At 55.3% G+C, this 22799-nt stretch overlaps 2 protein-coding genes across 12 annotated transcripts in view; one reads left to right on the forward strand and one right to left on the reverse strand.

Moving 5' to 3' along the window:
- Cdh23 (cadherin related 23) overlaps window positions 1-22799 on the reverse strand; it is a 336018-nt gene that overhangs the window by 65272 nt on the left and 247947 nt on the right. For 7 of the 8 annotated variants that reach the window (XM_010606319.3, XM_010606337.3, XM_010606311.3 and 4 more), the window contains 9 exons: window positions 16352-16412; window positions 15400-15548; window positions 9128-9263; window positions 7556-7944; window positions 5750-5851; window positions 5484-5486; window positions 2302-2451; window positions 1620-1748; window positions 460-588 (listed from right to left, as the gene is read on the reverse strand). In XM_010606319.3, coding sequence (XP_010604621.1) covers window positions 460-588; window positions 1620-1748; window positions 2302-2451; window positions 5484-5486; window positions 5750-5851; window positions 7556-7944; window positions 9128-9263; window positions 15400-15548; window positions 16352-16412 — 1248 coding nt within the window. Of the gene's footprint in view, window positions 1-459; window positions 589-656; window positions 834-1619; window positions 1749-2301; window positions 2452-5483; window positions 5487-5749; window positions 5852-7555; window positions 7945-9127; window positions 9264-15399; window positions 15549-16351; window positions 16413-22799 lie in introns of those variants that run through there. The other variant, XM_019204989.2, reaches the window with a different exon arrangement.
- The window catches only part of CUNH10orf105 (chromosome unknown C10orf105 homolog), a 5685-nt gene continuing 4056 nt past the window's right edge, over window positions 21171-22799 (forward strand). For 2 of the 4 annotated variants that reach the window (XR_004518259.1, XM_010606273.2), the window contains exon 1: window positions 21551-21917. The gene's annotated coding sequence lies outside the window, so the exon portion shown is untranslated. Of the gene's footprint in view, window positions 21224-21550; window positions 21918-22519; window positions 22787-22799 lie in introns of those variants that run through there. The other 2 variants (XM_010606293.2, XM_010606284.2) reach the window with 2 other exon arrangements.

Genomic DNA, 22799 nt, shown 5'->3' on the forward strand with positions numbered 1-22799 from the left:
TTCACAGATGAGAAAACTGAGGTTCAGGGAAGGAACATATGCACATCCCCTTGCCAAGGCGGGACTCTGCCCTATACCCCTGCTTTCCCGAACATCCCACTTGGTGTGATGCCCAGCAATGCCTGGCAGAGATGCCAGTCCCAGTGACCCAAGCTCAGGACCAGCTAATACATTCACTGATTTAAGAAGTGGCCTTCCAGGCTGACCCTTGGCTCCTTGTCCCGGGAAATGACATTCTCTTGTTTTCCTTTTCACTCCTCTCCTTTTCCCCTTCACTGCAAAACATTGAGTTCCAGCACCCAGGCTACACATTTTGGGCATGACTATGAATGAGTCACAGTGCCCACGCCAAGGTCTAGGGACCAGTGCGCCAGGCAGACATTGAGACATCTGCCCTGTGGTCAGCTCACGGCCACTGTCCACAGAGGACGTCAGGCTGGAGGCCCCGGCTGCCCTCACCTCATTCACGCTGACATTGTATCCAAAGGAGCTCTCTATCACCGGAGGGTTGTCGTTGACATCCAGGATGGTCACCTGCAGGACGTGGTCCTTCTTCCGAGGAGGGGTGCCACGGTCGGAAGCCACAACCTGCGTAGAGGAGAAGGAGCTGGTCCCTGGTGGGGAGGATGTGGGAGGGCAGAGGTGCACTGCCGTACCTGCCCTGGGTGGCCTGGCCAGCACTGGCCTCTGTCCATGCCTCCTTCTCCTCCTAGCCTATGCTGCACACAACACTTGACCCAGGCTGGTCAGACTTGGAAGCCTCTTTTAGAATCACAGTCATGTGCCCAACTTGTTACTGCCTGGCCTTGTCCCTGCCTGTACTCTGTGCTGTGCCAACACCTATGACCTTGGGCTGTGATCTGACTCTGCTATCCACCTTCAGCTTGCAAGACCTCTGGCCCTTGCACTCAGATCTGTTCTCTGGCACACAGCGACAAAGACTGGAAAAATCTTTTCTTTCCCCTTGGTTTTGTCTATCGTCCGTCTGTCTGTCTGCCTATCTATCTATCTATGTATCTATCTGGCTATCTATGTGGGACGGGGTCCTGCTATGTAGTTCAGGCCAGTCTTGAACTTGCTATCGAGCCCAGGCTGGCTTTGAACTTGTGGAAATCCTCCTGCATCAGTCTCCCAAGGGCTGGGATTACAGGCATGTGGCACAATAGGGTAACCTGTTTAGCAATGTGTGGGGGTCCTAAGCATGGGCAGAGTCAGTGCTGCCCAGATGGTCATGGGCCTGGGCAAAGTGCAGCCCTGAGGGCCCAGAGACCCCCAGCTTACATCCTGGCCACAGCAACTCACTGACAGTGCCCTTCTAGTTACCGCTCCTGCATCTGTTCCCCATCTTGGCAGAGGGAGGCCACAGAGAGTTCTTCTGCTCATCCCACAGTTGGGGAAACTGAGTCCCTGGCCGAGGAAATAATCTGCCCGAGGTCACACTGCCTTTATGGGACAGCCAGGGCACTGGCAGTTCTCCCAGGCAGGCTCTCCCTGGCTCTTAGAGCTGGGCTCAGACATTGTCGCTCTTCTGCCTGGAATGAGAGCCCTCCCGCGTCCTCTCTTCTGGTCAGTCTCACACATGCGCTTGGCCCTGAGGGCTGCAGCCCACCCTGGGTCACCTTGAGGATGTAGTGGTCCAGCTCTTCTCTGTCCAGGGGCCTGGCCACAAACACTTGGCCAATGGAGTCGTTGGTGGTGATGATCTCAAAGGCCCCAGCGATGTTACCAGAGGCCAGGGAGAAGACCACCTGTCGGAGAGGATGAGGTAAGAGCAGGGAGGGTTGGGGATGGCCTAGGCCACAGGGCTGCCTGTTCTTCCTGAGCCTACCCTCTGGAAGGCCTTCTGTTCAGCATGGGTTCTTGAGAAGTTTTGTTTCCGAGGTGCTTCAGGCCCTCAGAAAGGGATCACAGGGCCACCATGGCAGTGCCACACTTTTGTGGCAGGTTCCTGAACCTGGGATGTCAGCATGGTGGGACCTCCCACCAAGGCCTTATCTGAGCTTGCCACACTTCCTCAGACCACAGGGCCTTTGCACATTTCATTCCCACCCTCCCCGAGTCACTTTTTTCCTCTCGGTTGTGTTAACTTCTATGCATCCTGCTGATCTCAGCCTTAGTCACTTACTTCCTCAGTGAAGCCCTCCTTGGTTTTCCTGATATCTTTTGGGGGCCAAGCAAGTGAACTGGGGGGGAGGGTCCCATGGTTCATGCTTGGTGATAAGAATGGCTTAGGTGGCCACTAAGGATCTGGAGGAGCCTCCTGTGACAGGGCGGTTCCCAGCTATCTCACTTGATGCCCACCTGCCCATTGCTGCCTGCATCAGGGTCCCGGGCCTTGACAGTGGCCACTCGCTGGCCCACGGGGCAGTCCTCGGGCACGCTGACCGCCTGGTCGGAGGTGAAGTCAAAGCGGGGGCTGTTGTCATTCTCGTCCAGCACGGTGATGTAGACCTGGGGGTGAAGGTGCTCAGGGAGCTGCTGCCCTTCCTCTGCCCGGCCGCAGAGCTGCGGGTCCAGTAGGGAGCAGAACCCCATCGCCAGGCCGCGCACCTTCAGGGCTGGGAGCCCTCACTCTCTGCAGTTTGGTGGGGGCTGCTCAACCTCGGGCACTGGGCTGGGAGGGCAGAGCGAAAGCCCATGGGCTCCCTGAGGTGCTGGAGGCTGAAGAACTGGAGAGCCAGGCCCTGGCAGAGGGGACAGGAGCTGGGAATGCCAACTTCCTGTTTTGTTTTGTTTTGTTTTTCCAGAGAAACAAGAAATCCACATTTTCTAGTGAAATTGTCAGATGAGTCATAAAAATTAAAGAAGATGACATGTAGAATGCTGAAAACATATCTGATGGCCAGATACTGGCCGCCTTCCTGGAAACTCCGGATCTCCAGGAGGAGACAGCTCGCGAGGGAAGGGACAGTGCCTGTGTCCCAGGGGAGGGGCCGCAGGAAAGGAGGTGAATTTCCAACTGCCTGATAAACACCAGCCACACGCACACTGCATGCGCACAGGGGCCTGGAATTGTGCATCTGTGGCCTGCTCCTCTCCGGAGCCTTGACCTGGAGAGAAGGCTCTGCCCTGCTATGGCCTGAACCACAGGAGACGCGAATTCACTAATAGGCTGGATGGGCTTTAGGCCTCTGGGGCCAGGCCTCCTCCCACTGCCCTGCCCCAGGCCGGTCCCCACCTTCTCTGTCCCCGAGCAGCCTCCCTCCAGCTGGGGTTCCCTTCTTGGCTGCAGCCACACTGCTGCACCCTCCCGCAGCTAGCAGCCCACGGGGCATTGGAGGCGAACCTTTGGATGCGTGCCGCTGTGGGCTGTTTGTATCACTGAAAACTCTAAAAGGTTTAAAAGGTATAAGGGCCACTGCCACCGGGGAGCAAGCAAGACCAACTCAGCGAACTAGCTGTGGACGTTTGGAAAAAGTAACTCAACCTCTCTGGTTTTCCATTTCCTCAGCTGAAAGTTGGAACAAGAACATCTACAGCACTAGGCTGCTGGGAGGAACGACTGAGCAGATTAAAGATGGCGCCTCGGGATCCAGTCCCTTCTTCCTGTCTGGCAGATGTGCATGTCTTCCCTTGACAAGACTGCGCATCCACTGTGAATCCTGATCAGGGAGTTCGTTCCTTGAAGCCCCTGAGCCCTGGTCTGCTGCCCTGCAACCTGAATAGCAACGCCTACTGCACTACTCTCGGGGCAAAACCCAACAATCATCCTGTGACATCATCCCTCCAAACTATCTCACTCTTGCCATGGCCTTGTTTGAGCTTGCCACACTTCCTCACACCACAGAGCCTTTGCACGTGCTGTTCCCACTGCCTGAGCCACTCTTCCTTCCTGGCTGCATTAATTCCTACGAATCCTGCAGACCTCAGCCTGAATCACTTCCCCAGGGAAGTTCTCCTTGGTTTTCCTGGCCTCTCCTGGGCATGGTGTATGCTGTGATAAGCTGCTCGATGGTGTCTTCTTCCTCTATTGAGTCTGACTTTGGTTTTCTGCTGTAGCCTGAAGCCAGCTCACGCCTGGCACAGTTGGTGTTCCTGCCACAGTGACGACTGACTGGTCACGAAGTAGAGGTAGGGTAGGTGAGAAGGGTGAAGCGATGACAGACAGCTGTGGCCCAGGGTGTGACTCCGGAGCTCCTGCTGCAGGGTGGCCCAGCCCCCTTCCTTTGTGCCTCACACCATCTCGTGGCCAGGCCGGGGTGGAGTCAGGGGAGGTGAGCTGTGGTTTGGTTTCTGGGCTCACAGAGGAAGCTGTGCCACCACTGGGGATCTGCTCCCCGGGCCTCCACCCTGGTGCCAGCAGAGGCTGCTCAGGGCCCTGCTTCCTGGAGGTGGTGGGCGGCTGTGGGAATCCGGCCCCCACGGGGCATGCGCAGGAGCTCTCACCTACTACACAGAGGGGCGCCACAGCCTGGGGGACCCCCGCCACCCCTGCTGCCTCGGCACCTTCACCACTCAGGAAGCCGAGGCCGAGTGGCAGCTGTGCACTGTGCAGGTGAAGAGGCCCCTGTCCTCCCAAGTCTTAGACCCGGGGGACCTGCCTGCCACCCACAGCCTTGGCCACACTTGGACCTGGGGAGCAGACCCAGGCCTGGGGGACAGCCAGCCACACCAGGGCCTGCTGCAGCGGTACCTCCAGGAACAGTGGGGACCCCGGGCAGCTGTCTCCTTGGCTGGCTCACATCCCCCAGGGCTGGGACAGTGGGACTCCCACGTGGTCTACAGGCAGCAGACCTGCTGAGTGGCTGTGTCAGAAGGTCATGACATGTTACAGTCCCAGGGCCCTGTCAGGTGTCCTCCCCAGCCACCCCACCTCCACCTCCTCCTCTCCTTCAGCCCCGCCCCCTCCTGAAGCTTGTCAGACACCTGGGACCTCAGGGCTGCCCGCCCTGGTGCCTCCAGCACTTAGCCTGCCCTGCTTTCACTAGAGCCCCAGGGTGCGACTTACAACTGCCTTCTTGAGCACCGAGCACCCTGGTACTGTGTACCCCATCTCTCATGCACCTTGGGCGCAACCCTGAGAGTGAAGGGGCAGCCAGGCACAGGGCAGAACACCGCCACCATCGCGCCTGCCTGTGGGGCCAGTGCATGAGGGGCTTCCTGCCAGAGACCTGCTGCCATCTCAGCGCATCCTTGGAGGGTGGGCTGCTGGCTGGTGTGACCCTCATTTTAGACTTGAAGAAGGGGAGCACAGAGGTTGAGCAGCCTGCCTGTGTCACATAGCTGTGAGGGGCAGAGCTGGGGCAGGGCCTCAGTGTCCCGCTCTTTGTATGCTCCAGCTCCTCCTCCACCCCGGGGGCCTGGGTAGGAAGTGTACCCAAGGGGACGAGGGCTCTGGGTGCAGCAGTGGGTGGACTGGAAGGCCGGGAGGGTGTGACAGATTTCCCGCCAGCCTGTCCCATTGCCTGGGGTAGGGGGAGGCGGGAGGTCCAGGCCACCCTGGGCCGAGCCAGCCGCGGGAACCCCACTCTGGGGGTACTCACCTTCTGCAGGCAGCAAGGCGGAGAGAGCAAGGAGAGAAGAGGGGTGCGGATGGTTAGCCCGTGGTGCCCACCCCCACCCTGCCGCCCGGCCTGTCGATGCCGCCATCCCCGCTCCGAGGTCTCATCCTGGGCCCGGCCGGCCCGGGGAAGGGGGGACAGGGCTGTCACAGGGTGACCCCCTGAGTGTCGGGGTCTGGGAGATGAGAGTTTGGAAGGGTCTGGGTGGGCACGGGCTGCATCTCAGGCTCACAGTCAGTACCACTCACCACGGTGGAGTCTGCCTTGGGTCCACCGTCATCCGCTACCACGGTCAGAGTGTGGGAGTCGCCCTTCTCCCGGTCCACCGGGCCCTGGACTGTGATCACGCCCTGTAGGGAGGGACTAAGAGTGAGGGATGTCCCCAGGCAGAGCGCACCTGTCTGCCACCCCCTCAGTCTGGCACAGCGTCTCTGCTGGGCTGCGGCTGAAACCCGCTGCTGTCTCCACGCCTGCTCGGATGCCCTCTCTGCCATGAAGGCTTCTTGGTTTCCAGCCTAGGAGGACCCTTCTCTTGTCTGGGTCCCGGAGTGCCCTGTCACGTGGCTTCTGCGGTGCTCTGAGTGCATCTACTTCTACTCCTAGCCCGAGAACCCTGCGAGGTTGGGAAGAGTCTTGTCCATCACACCTTCCCAGTCTCCCCTGGGACAAGGCCTCGCATGCTGGTCATTCACACCTTGCCCCCACCCCCGTACTATGGCTTCAACCCAGGGCCTTTGGACTGAACTATATCCCCAGCTCTTTTTATTCTTTTGAGACAAGATCTTGATTAAATTGCCCAGGCACGACTTGAACTTCCAATCCTCCTGCCTCAATTTCACAAAGAGCTAGGATTACAGGTGTGCAGCTTCAAAGAAGGAATTCAGATAAAAGGCACACTATAGCAAAGATGGAGGATAGAAGCCAGGTAGTAGCTAAGAGGTGGCTGCACCAGACACCTAGGACAGTATAGATATGCACTGAAGGACAAAATTTATATCTGAGCTTTCCAATAGCCAAGGTAAAAAGGGGATGAGAATTTACATAGCTTTCTGAGATACTGTGAAATAATAAGGAATATATACTTAGTGTCTGTCCCTGGTGGCTGGCACAGAGCTCCTAAAACCCTTGTAAATTCCTAGGAAGTAAGGTTCTAGGAGAGTGTTTTGTTATAATAGTTGTCTATGATCCTGATTCCTGACAGAGTTTCCAATCCCTTGGAATTTCATGGGTGATAGGAGCATCTTTTGTTCTAACGAGGCTGCTCTTGGTGGATTCCTGGGTTAGGGTGGGTCACCAGAAAGACCAAGCCAGGATCAGAACTTGGAGCTTTCCCTCCCACCCGTCATCCTCCGGGAAGGACAGAGGGCTGGAGACTGAGTTAGTAACCCACTGCACCTGCGCAGCCTCTATAACTACCTGAACTGCGTGGCTGGGGGTTTGCAGACTGCCGAGAATAGCGCAGGCTCTGAGGGGAGGGCCAAGGGCCTGGAGGGGGCGCAGAAGCCCCTAGACACCTAGATGTGTCTCATCATTCGTGTCCTTTAAAATTACCTTGGGAATAAATCAGCAACAGCAGCAAGCAAAGCATTTCTCAGAGTGTTCTAAGGAATCAACTGGAGCCAAGGAGGGGACGTGGGGACAGTTTATGGCTGGCTGATCAGAGGCACAAGCCAAACCACCTGGGATGGGTGCCAGCTCTTTGCAGTGCCCCCGCGGATTCTGTCTCCAGCTCCGGGGGAGCTGCTTGAATCACAGAGCACCCCACTGGTGCCCGACACATGCTGGGGACCAGCGGCCAAGTACTCTGTGGTGGTTGTGAACACAGAAGGAAAGGAGTTGGATTTTCCTGTGATACGTGTTGCCTCGTAACGAGGAGGAGGATGCCGGGTCGCCTAGGTACAGTGTCACCTTGGCCCCAAATACGAAAGGAAATACATTACAGGGGGATCTATCCCAAGGACACTGTATGAGAGATAGGATGAGCTGTGCACGCGGAAGGTGCTCAGCAAATGCTGTTAGAGTGAAAGGCCCACAGTACCCAGCTTGGCGCTCACCGTGTAGGCATCTATCCTGAAGAGGGCTTTGGCCTGTGCGCTGGTGTGGGCATCAAAGCGGTAGGTGATCTGGTTGAGGTTGTCGATGGAGGAGGCTTGGACCCGCACAATCTCTGTGCCCAGGGCCAGGTTCTCCATGATGGCCGCCTCGTAGGAGGTGTTGGAGAACTGCACGGCTTCATCCAGCTCGTTGAGCAGTGTGACGGAGACGCTGCAGAAGCCCTGGTTGAAGGGTGGGGCCCGGTCGGTGGCGGACACGTTCATCAGGTAGCTGGTCTTGGTCTCGTAGTCCAGGTAGTCTGCGGTGGTGATCAGCCCCGTGCTCTCGTCAATCTCGAATTTGCCCTCTGCTCCCGACAGGATGCAATAGTTCACCAGGCCACCGTCCCCTGTGGAGGACACAGACGCTGTGTAGTCCCAGGTGGGGTGGCGGAGGCCTTGGCTAGCACGGCTGACACAAGCTGGCCCCACCTTTCTGGGCCAGATCAGCCCAGGAGATGTGGCAGAGGACAGGGTCAAGGTCAGCATGGATGGGGAGGCCCAGGGCGCTGCTGGCCCCTGCTGTGGGGATCGGTCTCAGCACCAGAGCCTCTGCTCCTGGGGCCTCAAGTTCAAGCTCCAGTGCCTACTTTGGATGTTTGGTAGGATCTCTTGTAGGGGGGTTTTGATCTAGAAAGCTTTGGAGAAAGGGGTCATCCTCAGAGGTGGGATGAACTATTCAAACGGGGGTGCGGCCGGGATTCCTTCACTGAAGTTCACAGACTCCTCAGGGGGTGGGAAAGGGAACAGGTATAAATCCACCCTGAAAATCCTATATTTTCTTGGAACCACTTGCAAGATTCATAACGGATATGCATCTTTCTGGGGCTGGTTTCCATAGCTTCTGTCAGTCTCTAAGGGAAGCCTGGCCAGGAAAGGCCCAAGTCCCTGTGTGCAGTGTATGGATCTGCGCTGCTCCAGTGCAGCATCCAGGAAGTGACACTGTCCATCCAGGAAGTGACACCATCCATTCAGGAAGTGACACTTTCCTGGGTGGCAGGGAATCAAGGATGCTGAAGGGGTGGGGGAGCTGCCAGGTGGCTGACACGCAGGGCGGACAGGAGACTCGGGAGGTGGGGCAGTGTACCCAGGAAGTGTTCCCCTCTTGGCTGGGCTCCTTCACTTTATACTGCTGAGCATGGCTGCCTCTGGGGGTCAGGACCCTCAGTGAGATTGGGGCTGCTTTCAGGACAAAGGGTGCTGCTCCTCAGGGGGCCTGCGGGGCACAAGGCCACGGGGAGGAGCAGGCCTTAGCCCCCTTATGCAAGGCCCCTTGGCAGTGCCCAACCCTGCTCAGCCCCTCTCCAGAGGCTCTTGGGGAGCTGCCAGTCTGAGGAGGATGCCTCGACCTGCCCAGCTCCTCTGATGCTGACCCCCTTGGGCCTGGGTACCTGGCAGGGTCGAGCAAGGTGCTCCCAGGGTCTCTGCCTGGCCAGGGCATGGGGAACAGGTGGAGTGGGGGACTGAGGGTGACTGGGCCCCTCGGACTGGGCTGCTGAACGGAGGGACCTCTGCCTCCCTTGCAGGCCTCACCAGTGTCTCGGTCTGTGGCTCGGACGACGATGACGGACGTGCCAATGCCTGCGGTCTCACGCAGCCCGAGCCGGCTGTACTGCTGCTGTGTGAACACGGGGGCCTCGTCGTTGACGTCCTCCACGTACACGATCACCTGTGGGAGTTGAGTACAAGGTCAGGGCGGGCGAGATAGGTTGGGCTGTGGCCAGGGTGGCTGGCTTATGTGCTCACTGCTCTCTGCTAGCTACGGGGCCCGGGATTGTCTCGCTGGTCACCATGTCACCATGTGGCTCCCCTCTGCATAGCACGCTGAGCATGGCCGGTGCCCAGGTGTCACTTGTTAAGAATGAGCCTTCTCTTGCAGAATGTGGTACACACCTGTAATCCCAGCACTGGGGGAGGCTGAGGTAAGAGGATCACCTTGAGTTTGAGGCCAGCCTGGCCTACATAGCAAGATTCTGTCTCAAAAAACAAAATGAACAAACCAAAAAGGAATGAGCTTTATCTTACCCTTGGCTCCAGTACTAACCCTGTGGGAACCTATGTCTTATTGGTGGCTTTTTGGGCCGTCAAGTTTCTCCATTGTGTAGTGGTAACATGACCATAATGACTCAGACTGCCTGTCACTCCTAAGGCTGTTAGAGAGACAAAATGAGCCAGGGCTCGCAGAAGTGATAGAAAGTGACCTGTTCAAATGTCAAAGTACATCTAGGAGAACGGACTTCAAAGTGTAATGGTGGGTTAGGGAAATACAAAGCCATACTACATGGGGATTCCATCTCACCCATCAGAATGGCTACCACCAAGAATACAGAAAAGAATAGATGTGCCCAGTGGGATAGTACACACCGTAATCCTAGCACTTGGGAGGCTGACACAGGAGGATTGCAACTTTGAGGCTAGCCTGGATTTATGTGAGATTGTGCCTCAGAAACATTTTAAAATAAATAAATAAATTCAGGTAGGAACAAAGGAGAAAAAGGAACACTTCTACACTGCTGGTGGGAATGTAAATTAGTACAGCCATTATGTAAATCAGTTTGGAGGTTCCTCAAAAACTTAAAAATAGAACTATCAAGATAGACATGGCGACACATGCCTGTAATCCCAGTACTCCAGAGGCTGAAGCAGGAGGATCACAAGTTCAAACCCAGCCAGGGCAACTTAATGACTTAGGGAAAAACCTGTCTCAAAATAAAAAATAAAAGAGCTGGACACATAGTTCAGTGTGAAGGCCAAAGTCCAGTCTCCTGGGGGGAAAAGAAAAGAAAAGAACTACCATATGACCCAGCTAGGAACACTCCTTGGTGTATTCCTAAAGGAATTAAAAGTCAGGTCATGTCTGCCTACCCATGCTGACCGTGGCAAAATTTACAATAGCCAGGCTGTGGAACTAACATAAATTAAACTTGGCATATAAACACTGGAATAGTGTGCAGTCATAAAGAAGAACAAGCTACGCCATTTGCAGAAAAATGGATGGAACTGGGGACCATCATGTGAAGGGAAATGAGCCAGACTCAGAAAAACAAGCGTTGCATGTTTTCCCTAAAATGTAGAATCGAATAAAACAAAAAACCACAAAGATGACATGAAAGGAGAAGGGAGGTTAATATTAGATAAGAGGAAGAGGAAGGGAATAAGTGTAAGCGGAAAGAGGGGAGAGTAGTGAGGGTTGGACACGATCGCGGTACATCGAAAATGCCTTAATGAACCCAGTGTGCTGTGAAAACTGACATGCACTAATAAAATGTAAAGGCAGCTGTGACGGTCGTCAGAGCTCAGATCCCTTCACGATTCCAAGTGCCTTCTCCTGGTCAGCCTTAGGGACAGCGAGGGGTGCTGATGGACGGAGGACAGTCCCCTCCCTGTCACTTTGCTGGCAGCTTTTCCTTCCTGGTCCCCACCCCTTCCGGCTTTCCCTGGGGACACTTCTCACTAATTACAGCAATCCTTGTCTCGGGGTTGACTTTCGGGGACCCCACCCAGGACCGGGGCCATTTCTGGATTGTGCAATTACGCGTAATTATCCTCGCTGCTGATCTGGTGACTCAAAGTTCTCTTTCACAAACGTGTACATCGTGCGCGGCAAAAACAGGGTGTGTGAAAGACATGTCGGGAGTGGGGGAGAGGCCAGCCCCGCTCTCTTCTCCACCGTCTTCCACCCCAGGAGAGTTCAGGGCTGGCTTTCCGTACACAGGAACTGACCATCCATCTCTCAGGACCAGAGCCTTCCATTTCCTGAGCTCGGGAGGGTGTGGGGCAGGGCTGTGGAGGGAAGGGGCTGGGCAGGGCGTCACAGGGTGTGGCTGCCCATGGAGTCGTAGGGAGGCCCAGGCCCCTGCTTCCTTTGGAAGATGGGGACAGATGGCAGAGCAGGGGCTGTGACCTGCCTAACAGCCCACAGCAACTGGCAGGGCTGGGCCAAGGACAGGATTCTCCGGTTCCTGTCTGCCAAGCCTCGGGCTCTCAGTTCTGCTGGGGTTGAGTGGACCCAGCAGAACTAGGCCAGTGGCACTGATGCCAGGGCTCTGGCCTCTGACTGATCACCTGTGGGACCAGCTGAGCCAGGACTCTGGAGAGACAGGAGGGGGCCTTCTGGCTGGGGACACAGCAAAGCCAGGGAAGGAGAGGCCCACGGGCACTCGGGAGCCCTTGGAGGGTTCTCCTTGCTGCTGCTTGGGCTCTCCTGTGGTGTCAGCAGAACTGTCACATCCAGACACCGAGAACCGCTATGCAAACTAAAGTGCTCGCCCGGAGCCCAGCTGTGTACAGACCGGAACTGTACACATTTGGCTTCACCCAGCACTTGGCTGGAGAAGTCCTGGGTGGAGTGGGTGTGGGGGGAATTTGCATGGATGAATTTCGGGAACTCTTTTTGGGTAAACAGAAACTAACCATCCATCTTTCAGAACCAGGAGCCTTCCCTTTCCTGAGTCCACTGGTCCCAGTGACCTTGACTCCCAGGATCGTGGGGAAGAGACAGGAGGGAGGTGCCCTGGAGCCTGGCCACGTGTCACTGTGCTCTTGTTTTTAGCAGCAGAGACAGGAGGCAAGATGGTGTGGTTTGTGAATCTGAGAGACGCAGATGTACAGGAAACACGGTGCTGCAGGGTTCTTGCTGGGCGGGAGGGAGCTGCAGGGCTTCTCCGAGAACTGGACCTGATTTTTATCCTGGGCTGTGCTCTCCAAAGAGAACAGGGCTGGAGGCTGGGTGGGTGTGTCAGGTGCACCCCAAGGCACCCAGTCTCTGTATGCTTTATGTAAATTGTTGTATATGAGCAAGTGGTACAGGGGATTGAACCAGCGCCTCACACATGCTAGGCAAGTGCTCCAGCACTGAGCTGCTCCTCCAGCCCTTCTTACCTCATTTTGAGAAAGGGTCTCACTAAGTTGCCCAGGCTGGCCTTGATCTTGTGCTCCTCCTGCCTCAGCCTCACAAGTAGCTGGGATTACAGGTATGGAACATTTTCCTCCATATTTCCTGGCCCCTCATGCTGGCCCCTGAAGCAGGAACTGCAGAGTGTGGGTGGTCCCTGCGGCCATGTCTGTTGCTGCTACTGGGAAACTGAGTCCACAGCAAAGCCGGAGTCTCCACAGTTGTCCTCATGAAGGTCCCTGGCTGTCCTGGATCTCAGGGATTTGGAAACTGCGTATCTCAAGAGCCATCAAGTCTCTACCCTGGGGGCCTCCGTTACTGTGGGGACAAGGCTGTGGCTTCCCACTGTGCTCTGGAGAGCCTTCTGTGAGAGTGTGGAGCAGTGCTTAGCGCAGCATGGAAGTCAGAACAAACGTGGCTCTACTCTTACTGCTGGGTGACCTCGGCCTCACGCTCCTCATCTGTAAAATGGGTGTAACAACAGTGCCAACTCAGGGTACTTAAGAGGGCTGACTAAAGTGCAGGTAGCACTCAGGGCGATGCTCGTCAGAGTCCTCTGCAAGGGTTTCCTATCCTCAGGGGACAGGAGACAGGGGCGGGTGTGGTGGTGAGCAGGTGTGGCTCCAGGTGGCCCAGCTGGCTTTGATCTGATTACAGGGGACCCTGGGATACCACACACCATTCTCTTCAAAAAGAAGGTTGAGGGCCGGGGATTTGGCTCAGTGGTTCCCCGGCCTGACTTGCAAGCACAAAGGCCCGAGTTCGATCCCCGGTACCACACACACATACACACACACACAAAATAAATAAATAAACAAACAAATAATAAATAAAAAGAAGGTTGGTGGCTAAAAATGATTTGCAGCAGCGATGCCAAAGCATTGACTGGCAGGAGCACACCCAGGACATGGGTGCCTGCCACTTCTGGGAGGGGCAATAAGGTGGGTATGGTTAGGAGGCCTGAGTCCAGGACTCCCACCCAGGCTATGTTGGTGTCAGCCCCTCTGTGGCCCGAAGGGGGCGCCATGAAGGGCCGGCTGTGAGGAGCAGGCTGTGTAGGACTACAGGGACACACATTGGTGTCGCGCTCAGTCACTGGGCTCTGTAGAGCCTGAACCCTCTATCTCATCCATCTGGGCAGATGCTGCATGAGGGGCGTCTGTGGGGGACCGGGTCCTCTCCACCTGCCCCTGGCTGTTCCCTCAGGCGGAGTCACCTGGCCCATCATACCCCCCACACGTTGTGTGACGTGGTGGCCAGGTGGGCTTCCGCTCACTGCTACCGTTTCCACTCTGGGGAAATGGGTTGAGATGGGCTGATAAGAGCAGCTGATTCCGTCCCACGCCACAGCTCTGGGTAAAGTCCCTGCCTGCTCTATGCCCCTTTTCCTATGGTCCTCCACCTACTTCTGAGTGACTCTGGGGTTTGACTCACTTCCATGCTGCAGGGGAAGGGGCTGTGAGCCGCTGAGAGTGTCCTGCGTTGGGGAGGGGACCTGAGAGAGGCACTGTCCTTTTCAGCCATGCCACTGGGAGCATCTGTGTTTCTGCCTATTTGGGAAGGTTAAGGCAGATTTGATTTCAGTCCACATGCGGCAAAAACAAAAACAACCCCACACATTTAATAGGACAACTGGGAGTGGGGATTGGAATATTTAACTGGAAGTATTTTCAATGGATAGAGTATTGAATTTGGGTTCAGGAGATGCAGCCTCAAGTCTTGGTTCCATCATCAGCAACCTCTCTGTGCCTCAGTTTCCTCATCTGTAACCTAAAGTTGGCATCTATACCTCCAAGGTCATCTCAGTGAGATTTCCTTGGCTAACCTTGAGGTAGAAGAGGAAAAAATAATATAGGTAAAAAGGAGACAAGGAAAATCGAAATTTTAAACGTGTATTTTAAGGAAAACTGTAGCTTCAGGACACAAAAGTTTCTCAAGCTTTTTCCTTTCTGGGAAATGTATTTCTAAAGAATTTCCTGAGGGTCTTAAAGATACGATCAGCCAGCTGGGCTCTGTGCTGGTCACCTGTACGCTGCCCTTCATCACACAGAAAGTGGGCGGAATCTCTCAGCTTCACACACAGGTAATGGTTTGCATTCTAACAGCCTCTGGATGGTAACCTGACAATTCAGAATACACACCTGAGATCCATCATTGTTTTTGTTTTTTCCAGTACTAGAGATTGAACTCAGGACCTCATGTTTGTGAGGGAGGTATGGCACCACTGAGCTAAATCCCCAGTCCTGCTTATTTTTGAATAGGGTCTCACTATGTAGCCCAGGCTGGCCTCGAACATGTGGTGATCCTTCTGCCTCAGCCTCCCAAGTGCTGAGATTACAGGTGTGTACCACTGTGCCAGATCTAGATCACCCATCTGGAAGAAGACCCAAGAGCACATAATTCACCCAGCTCCAGGGAATAAAGGAGTCCTCTCTTGAGGGGCCATGCTCTATTATCTCTGGGTGTGTACTTTAAAAATTCGGCCTAATAAACCTGTATGCCTCTCACTGAGACAATGTGAAAGCTCTTTTTCTGTGACAAAAGTTGGCAAGCCTTCAATGTACCCCAGGAGGTCCCCATCTCTGCTTTGGGGGAATCTCCCTGGACCCTGTCTGATGACAATCCTAGGAAGCTGTGTGGATATGCAGGTTAGAATGGTAGAGAGACCTCTTTCTTTCCTTGGGACAGACAATGGGGTCACTGGTCCCCTTCCATAGCTGGAGAAATCAAGGCTCAGAGCCAAATGACCAGCCCAAGATCCCAGGCTGGGCTGAACCTGCGGCACCCCCACAAAACCTGTAGCCCAGATGCCACTCAGCACCTGAACCAGGGTGGTCCTGCCCCTACCCAACTCCAACTGGTGGCACCTGAGGTCCAACTGTGAGCTTGGCCTACTGGCCCTGGGCCTCACCCTGACGGAGCTGCGCATGGGCCCCAGGTCGTGGTTGTAGGCCTCCACCATGAGCACATGGGACGAGTTCCGCTCGTGGTCCAGGGGCCGGGGGCCTCGCATCAGAAGCCCATTGCTGACATGGATCCGGAAGTTGTTGCCATGGTTACCTGTGTGGAGGGACATGGGTGTAATCCGCAGCAAGTTGCTTGTGGGATGGAGAAAGTAGGAGATCCAGGTCCCTGGGATGCTGACCCTGCTCAGGGGTCTCGAGGGCTAGGATAGAATTCGCAATTGCCAGGCTTGGACCTCATGCTGCCCTGGGCTGACAGGAGGATCTGCCCACTATGCTTTTTGTTGAGTTGGTTGGTTTTGAGAAAGGGTTTTGCTATGTGCCCCAGGCTGGCCTCGAACTCACTGCAATCCTTCTGGATGGATCTGGGTACTATGATAAGAGAACCAAATCGGATCCTCTGTGGCTGAGTGAGTCCAGGACTTAGTGGGCATTTCGGGGCTGGCCTGGCGCCCATTCTGTACACTTCCCCTTTGAGTACCATCTTCTCTACACCCCTTCTCTGTAGTTTAGGTGGGGTGACTGCCTGTGGCTCCAGAAGTGGGCAGATGAGTGGATTTTCTTCTCTGGTCACAGGGACTTGCTCATAGATGGGCTCCCAATTCTAGATGGACCAGTGAGTGAATGCCTGGATCCAAGGCCCCCTCAGTCAGGCTGATGGCTTTGGGGAGCACTGTGGCACAGGGGGACACTGGGACCAGGGCGGTAAAATGCAACATTCTCACATAGCATCCGTCCAACTTGGTGCAAGTAATCGGAGAATTCCCCCTTCCTCCCTGGCCCTGTGCCCAGGTACTGGAGCTTCCTTGGCCTCCTCGCCAGACCCTGGGCAGTGCCAAGAAGCTCCACCGCCCCAGGGAAGCAGGCCTGACAACCCCCTACCCCCGGCCTCCCACTCACCATGGAGGATGCGGTACCACACACGCCCGAACTCGCCTTCGTCCGCATCGGTGGCTTTCAGCTGAAGGAGAGCGAGATGCCGTTATTCCTAACTCCTCAACGTAGGGAGACTCTCCTAGGGCCCCCTCCCTTCCTCCACCTCACCTCCTGCCCCAACCTGTGCTTTCCCACCAACACTCGAGTCTTGCTTGTTCCCTAGGACATCCGCCTCTGCCCCTGCCCCTCCCGCGGTTCTGGGGGGATGGGGAGCAGGCACACAGCAACGCCGAAGCTTGGGATCCTCCTTCCCCTCCATGGTTCCACTGTTAGCCTCGAGATCCCCATGCTTCTTGCCCACTTCCTTGCCCTGAAGCCCCTCAGGCCATCCCAGTCTGGCGCTGCCCATGGAGATGTAAGCCCGGGAAGTTGCCTTCCTGGTGATTGCGCCATGGTCGTGCGCATGCGCCGCGCCCGTCTCTGTCCCTTCTCAGATCACCCCAGCCCCCCGGGCTGCACTGGGGCTTGGGTGCTGTCTTTGGGGGCCTTGTGGGGGGAGTGCTGTTCTAACTCCAATCCCCTGCCAGGTGCTTCACACCGTTCACAGCGAGTCTAGCTCTGAGGCTGTTGGTAGAACCACACTGGCCTCAAGGCGAGTCCTGCCAAGCCAGGGACTGGACACCTGGATGCTGAGTGCCCTGAGACGGTGTTCCCAGAAGACTCCTGCAGGCCCCAGCATGCTGTCTCTTGGGCTCTGTGCCGAGCTGCTCTGTGATGCCCTGGACACTCCTGGTCTGTCTGGGACGGACACACACACACACACACACACACACACACACACACACACACACACACACACACACACACACACACACACACACACACACACACACACACACACACACACACACACACACACACACACACACACACACACACACACACACACACACACACACACACACACACACATTCTTACAACTCCTCACATCAGCCCTCAGTGAGCCCGGGAGCCCCCACGTTCTTTTTGACTCCACCACTATGGCCTGAAGGGACTGGGGCAGGTGTGGGTGCCTGGTCAAAGCCCAACAGACACATCCTTTGCTGGGATTTTTCATCTTGGGTTCAGAGAGTGAGTCAGTCTTATAGTAAGATATAGAGAAACTATCACTCTGAGATCCTCTTCTGACACTCCCTCCTCACTAACTCTGCTGTGGTCACACCAGTCTCCTTAGAAATCTTGAACACTAAGTGTGTACTGGCCACAGGGCCTTTGCCTATGCTGTTTCTTCCATCTGACACACTCTCCTTGCAGGTATTTGCCTGCCCTCTTCCTCACCTCTTTCAGGCCTTTGTTTAAATGCCATCTTTTCACAGGCTTTCTCTAAACAGTGTGCACTCCTCCATCTGCAGGTTCAGCTAACCAAAATTTGAAAATATGAGAATAACCTATGTCTGTATTGCACAGGTATAGACATTTTCTCATGGCATTAGTCCCTAAACGATTCAGAACAACTGCTGACCTTGCAGATCCACTGTATTAGGTATGATTCGTAATCTAGAGAAGAGTTAAAGCACACAGGAGCAAGGGGATATATTCAGCCACAAAAACGAAGGAAGTTCTGTTCCATGTGGAGACATGGATGGAGTGAACTGGAGGACGTTACGTGAGATAAGTCAGACATAGAAATTCAGACATCACATGACCTCACATCCGTGTGGAAGCTGAAGAATTGATCCCAAAGACGTGCAGAACAGAACAGGAAGTGGCTCTGGGAAGGGTGTGGGCGGGGGAGGGGAGAGAGGACTGGGGGCAGGTGCAGGGTGCCAGTGGGTGGCAGGGGCAACTTGTAGCACCCTACAGCACAGCGGGGTAACTATGTTGACGGCAATCAAGGGAATACAGTGGAGCCTTGGTCCACGAACTTAATTCCTTCCGTGATTCCAGTCGAAAGCCAGGTTGGATGAGAAGTGAATCAGATGCAGTGGTTAGGTGCGATTTTAACCTGACAGGGAAATCTGATTCAGTTCTCGCCTAGTTCGGTTTGTGACCAGTACGGTGGAAAGAATCAAGGTTAGGAACCGAGGAACCACTGTACTTCAAAATAAATAGTAAAGAATTTTGAGTGTTCCCAACAAAAAAGAATGACAAATGTCTGAGGGGTAGATGTGCTGAGGACCCCGATCTGGTCATTACGCACTGCGTGTACGTAATGTCACAATGTACCCCATAAATGTGTACAATTAGTATGTGTTAATTAAAAATAAATATGTAAAATAATAAAGCACACAGGAGGATGAGTATAAGTCACGTGTAGGTATGTACAAAGATTATACCATTTTATATGAGACCTCAGTGCCTGTGGATTTTTGGTAACTGGGTTGTCCTGGAACCTGCTGTCCCCACAGATACCGATGTCTCTGAGGTGCCTTCTCCTCTTCATCCCCAGACCCCTTTCCCTGCCCCCGTTCCCGACACCCTACACCTTGTCTGTTGCCCATGTCCCCATAGGAGGAAGGCCACTGTGTGCACTTACACCCCCAGTCTATAGAACAATGACCCAGCACACAGTAGGCTCACATGTTTGTTGAATGACTACGTGGATGACTCTGTGAATCTCTAGCGCAGGGCACCAAGCCGATGATGTCCAGGGAGCACCAATGAAGGCCACACCCCATATACAGCACTGCAGTACTTGGACCCCTGATACTCTGAACCCCACCTTTCCCTCGGATCTTCCCTTTGTGCCCATGGGGAGCCTCAGCATTGCCCCAGCACATGTCTCCTTGAGCCAAGGTCATCTGAATCAGGTTTTGTGTCTTGCTTCCCAGAGCCCTAAACAGGCTTTCCTGCCTCTGCCCATTGGACAAACTTCCTGAGAAGAGGGCAGCAGGCTCCTGCTTGCAATGATCAAGCCAGCAGGGGCTGCTGAGGGTGGGACTGGCCAAGGGTCCACATAGGAAAAAGTGGGCCTAGAAGGACAGGGAGGACCTGGCTTAGCAGAAAGGGTTGGGGAGAATATTAGGCTGGGAGCAGAGAGAGCAGGTGGGGAGGCTGCTGAGGGTCCCAAAGGGACTGGGGACACCTGTCTGAGTCTGCCCTGGGACACAGCAGAGGGAGCTGGGTGTGGGTGGTGATAGCCAGCACTGCAGCCATGGTGGCGCCGGTAAAGCAAGAAGCACAGAGTAATGCGGTGAGTCTGACAGGAGAACGACGGGCTGGCTGGCAGTGGTGTGGGCTGATCGGACTCAAGGGACCTGTGGGGACCAAGGTAACTGTGCCCAAGGACTCGAAAAGGGTACAGAAAGTGGGGAGTTTGTTGGAGCCAGAGGAACTAGGGCTCTGGGTTAGGCACATCCAGAAGCCAGAAGATAGAGGAATGAGGCAGGTAGGGTACAGGTTCTGAATAGTTAACCTGTAGTAAACTGCGAGTGAACAAACCAGAGGGCCAGAATAATTAACTTAAGCAAACTGACTATCAGGGCCTAATGGAATGCAAGGGACAAAGAACAGGTCCCCGACAACATGGGAGGCCTTGGAGGGATGAAATGCAAACGAAGCAGCTTGCTTTCCAGACATCAAAGGACGCCCCACAACCAGGAGCAGTGCCTGCTTTCCCTCATGTATATATGTACGCCAGTCCCCCAAACTATAAAGAGCCGATGGATTTAAACATCCGAGAATTTTCCACTTTATGGAAACCCCTTCCTGACAAGTGGGGAGCTCCTTTCTTTTATTCTTTCTAATAAACAGGCATTTGGCCAATCCCACCCACTTGTCACTTGCTGTTTTGTTGGCTTCAATCTTCGTTGCCCCCAAACAAGAAGCTGAGAGCAAGAGGGAGCTGTGCACAGTCCCAGTGCGAATCTGAGCTTCCTCACGTACTGGCTGCTTGACAAGGGATCAGTACTCTCACCAACGAGCCTCAGTTTCCTACCTGTAGACTGGCCCCACCTTGCAGGGTTGAAGGAATGCACAGAAGTCACCCTACAAAGCCTCTCATCTGGTACCAAGAGGGGAGGGGTGGTGATGGTCCCTGTTGGCGGACACTGCGTGGGGACAGCTGGGTCGCTTCTTGCGGTGGAGTTCCTTCCCTCCTCTTCCCCTGAGGAGTCTAAGGAGCTGGGAGTGGACGGCTGTGGTGGGTCTGAGAGTCCAGATTGGGGAGGCATCAGGGCAGGGAGGCTGGGGTGCCCAGAGGAAGCCTGAAGGATCCCTCCATGCCTTCCTCCCTGGCGCCTCCACCAAGTTTGACCCCTGCCATCTCAGGAGAACAGGGCCAGAGACACAGTACCTGTCAGTTCGGTAAAAGGAGGGTAAGTAAAATGAGGGTAGCACAGGCACTCTGGGTGTTGGGAGCTCTTTCAGCCTGATGCTGTTCGTACAGTGTCAAGAGCCTGCTGTCCACTCAGGTCAGGGACAGCACCAAATCCTGGGCTTGCTAACTCTCTGGGTGACCCTGGGCCGGCCACATCTCTCTGGACCTGTATTTTTTTTTTTGTACCATGGATCAAACTCAGGACCTTGTGCTTGCGAGGCAGGTGGCGGAACCACTGAGCCAAATTCCTGGCCCTGGACGTGAATTTTGTTACCTGAGAGACGGGGAGTGTGTTAGCTGATCCCTGCAGGTCTGTGCAGCCTTTGACAGTCCTGGCAAGGCTCCTATCCATTCTGGGACTGGCAGACGGTGCCTTTTTGTGGTCAAGGGCTAAGAGCTCTAAGAGATGGACCAGGTCCCAGGCTCAGGTCTGGGACACAGTTATGACTTCTCTTGTGTCACCTTCTAAGAACCTGGAGGCCCCTGATGGGGAAGCTGCTCAAGACCCAGGCTCCTGAGTGGGCAGCTGGTTGCCAGAGAGACTAACTTCCTGGAAGAAAGGCGCTGCGGGAAGGGAGTAAGTGTGTTGGAGAGAGCCCCACTCCTGCCCATGCCCTTACCCAGAGGAGGACGGTCCTCCCTCAGTCCCGTGCTTTCTGCTCTGTGACCTCTTTGACCTTTGCAAATGCCTCTGCCTCTCCCTTCTACAGAGACCTCTTGCAGAGGCACTTTTCTGAAGCCTGGCAAAGCAGGACCCAGGGACACTGCAGGCGGGGCCTAGGGGCTGCAGGGCGGGTCACTGGCCTGTCCCCTCCCACTGCCTCAGGCAATGTAGCCCCTCTCCAGGGTAACCTGGGGGCTGGCAGGCAAATGAATAGCCGCCCACAGGCTGCTTCGACCAAACCATTCTAACTTCCAAGGGGGAAGAGGAGAGCCAGCCTGGGGACTGGGAAGCAACTGAGCCCTCCCGTGTCCCCCAGGGCCTGCCCGCTCAGAGGGCTCCCAGGAGACGGCTGGAGTGAGGCCCGAAGCATCCCTTTTCACCCTAGTTGCCACCTCTACCGGCCCAGCTGTCCCCTCCCCCAAGGCAGGCCCACTCTCTCAGCAAAGCCAGGTCCAGCCAGAGAGTGAGGGGCACAGGCTGAAGGGTGCAGGGCACTCAGGGCCCAGAGCAGGGCCAGGCACAGTGCCATTCTGTGCTCCCCCTGTCTCCTGGGACAGCTGCAGAGATCTTTCCACCGAGGTGCTGGGCTACTGCGGCTGGCTCTAAGGTCAGTGCTGGGGCTGCAGAGAAGGCCTGGTGAGGGTGGGGGATGAGACCCTTGCTGGGGGACTTGGGGAGGACATAGGGTAAGCTCAGACCCAGAATCAAGGCCAGAGAGGGCCATAGCTATGCCAATCCACACAGCAGTCTCCTTGCTGTCATGGGCCCTGCTTTGAGCAACTCTAACAGAACAAAGAAGGCTGTAGATGAGCTCACAGGGGCAAATTCAGAGCAGGGCTCACGAGAGAAGGGGAGACCCACCCCCCACTGCTCAGGACGATCCCCAGCACAGTCTGCAGGCAGCTGCAGGAGCATCAAGGAAACCTGGCCACTGGACTTGCCTTGTGCTCTGGGGACAGTATCCGGTTGTTTTCAAGCATTCCAGACTCCCTGGCTGCCATAGGAACCACTGAGATGCTAACCTCCCTTATAAGTTTTTTTTAAATCTTTTTTTTTTATCAAAGTCAGCTCCCAAGACCTGAAGCCTAGGCCCCTTTTGCCAGCCTGACAGGTTCTGCAAACTCATCTGCAGGCAGAGAAATAGCATCAGAATGAATTGGACAGAGGCTTCGCCCACTTCTGACCACCCTTTTTAGACTCCAGTCAAGCATGGCCAGGGCAGGCTAGCAGGCAGCTACTCCCTGTGGGAGACTGCAGTGGGCAAGGCCCATCCCTCCTCCTGCTCAGGCCCGAGGAAGGCCAACAACCTACGCGGCCTGGCCTCATTGCCCTCCAGACAGGCATCACAGTTTCCAGCTGGGAGCTGGGAGGCGTCCTTTTCAGTCTGCAAGCATCAGGAGGGTGGCGGAAAGACAGCTCTGGGTGCCCTCAGTCGGCGGGGCGAGGGAGCCAGGAGTTTAGGTCCTGCAGCTGCGGGTGAGTGTCTGGG

The sequence above is a fragment of the Fukomys damarensis genome, unplaced genomic scaffold (assembly GCF_012274545.1).
Source record: "Fukomys damarensis isolate Sample0158 unplaced genomic scaffold, DMR_v1.0_HiC HiC_scaffold_20, whole genome shotgun sequence".
In the NCBI taxonomy this organism is placed as follows: Eukaryota; Metazoa; Chordata; class Mammalia; order Rodentia; family Bathyergidae; genus Fukomys; species Fukomys damarensis.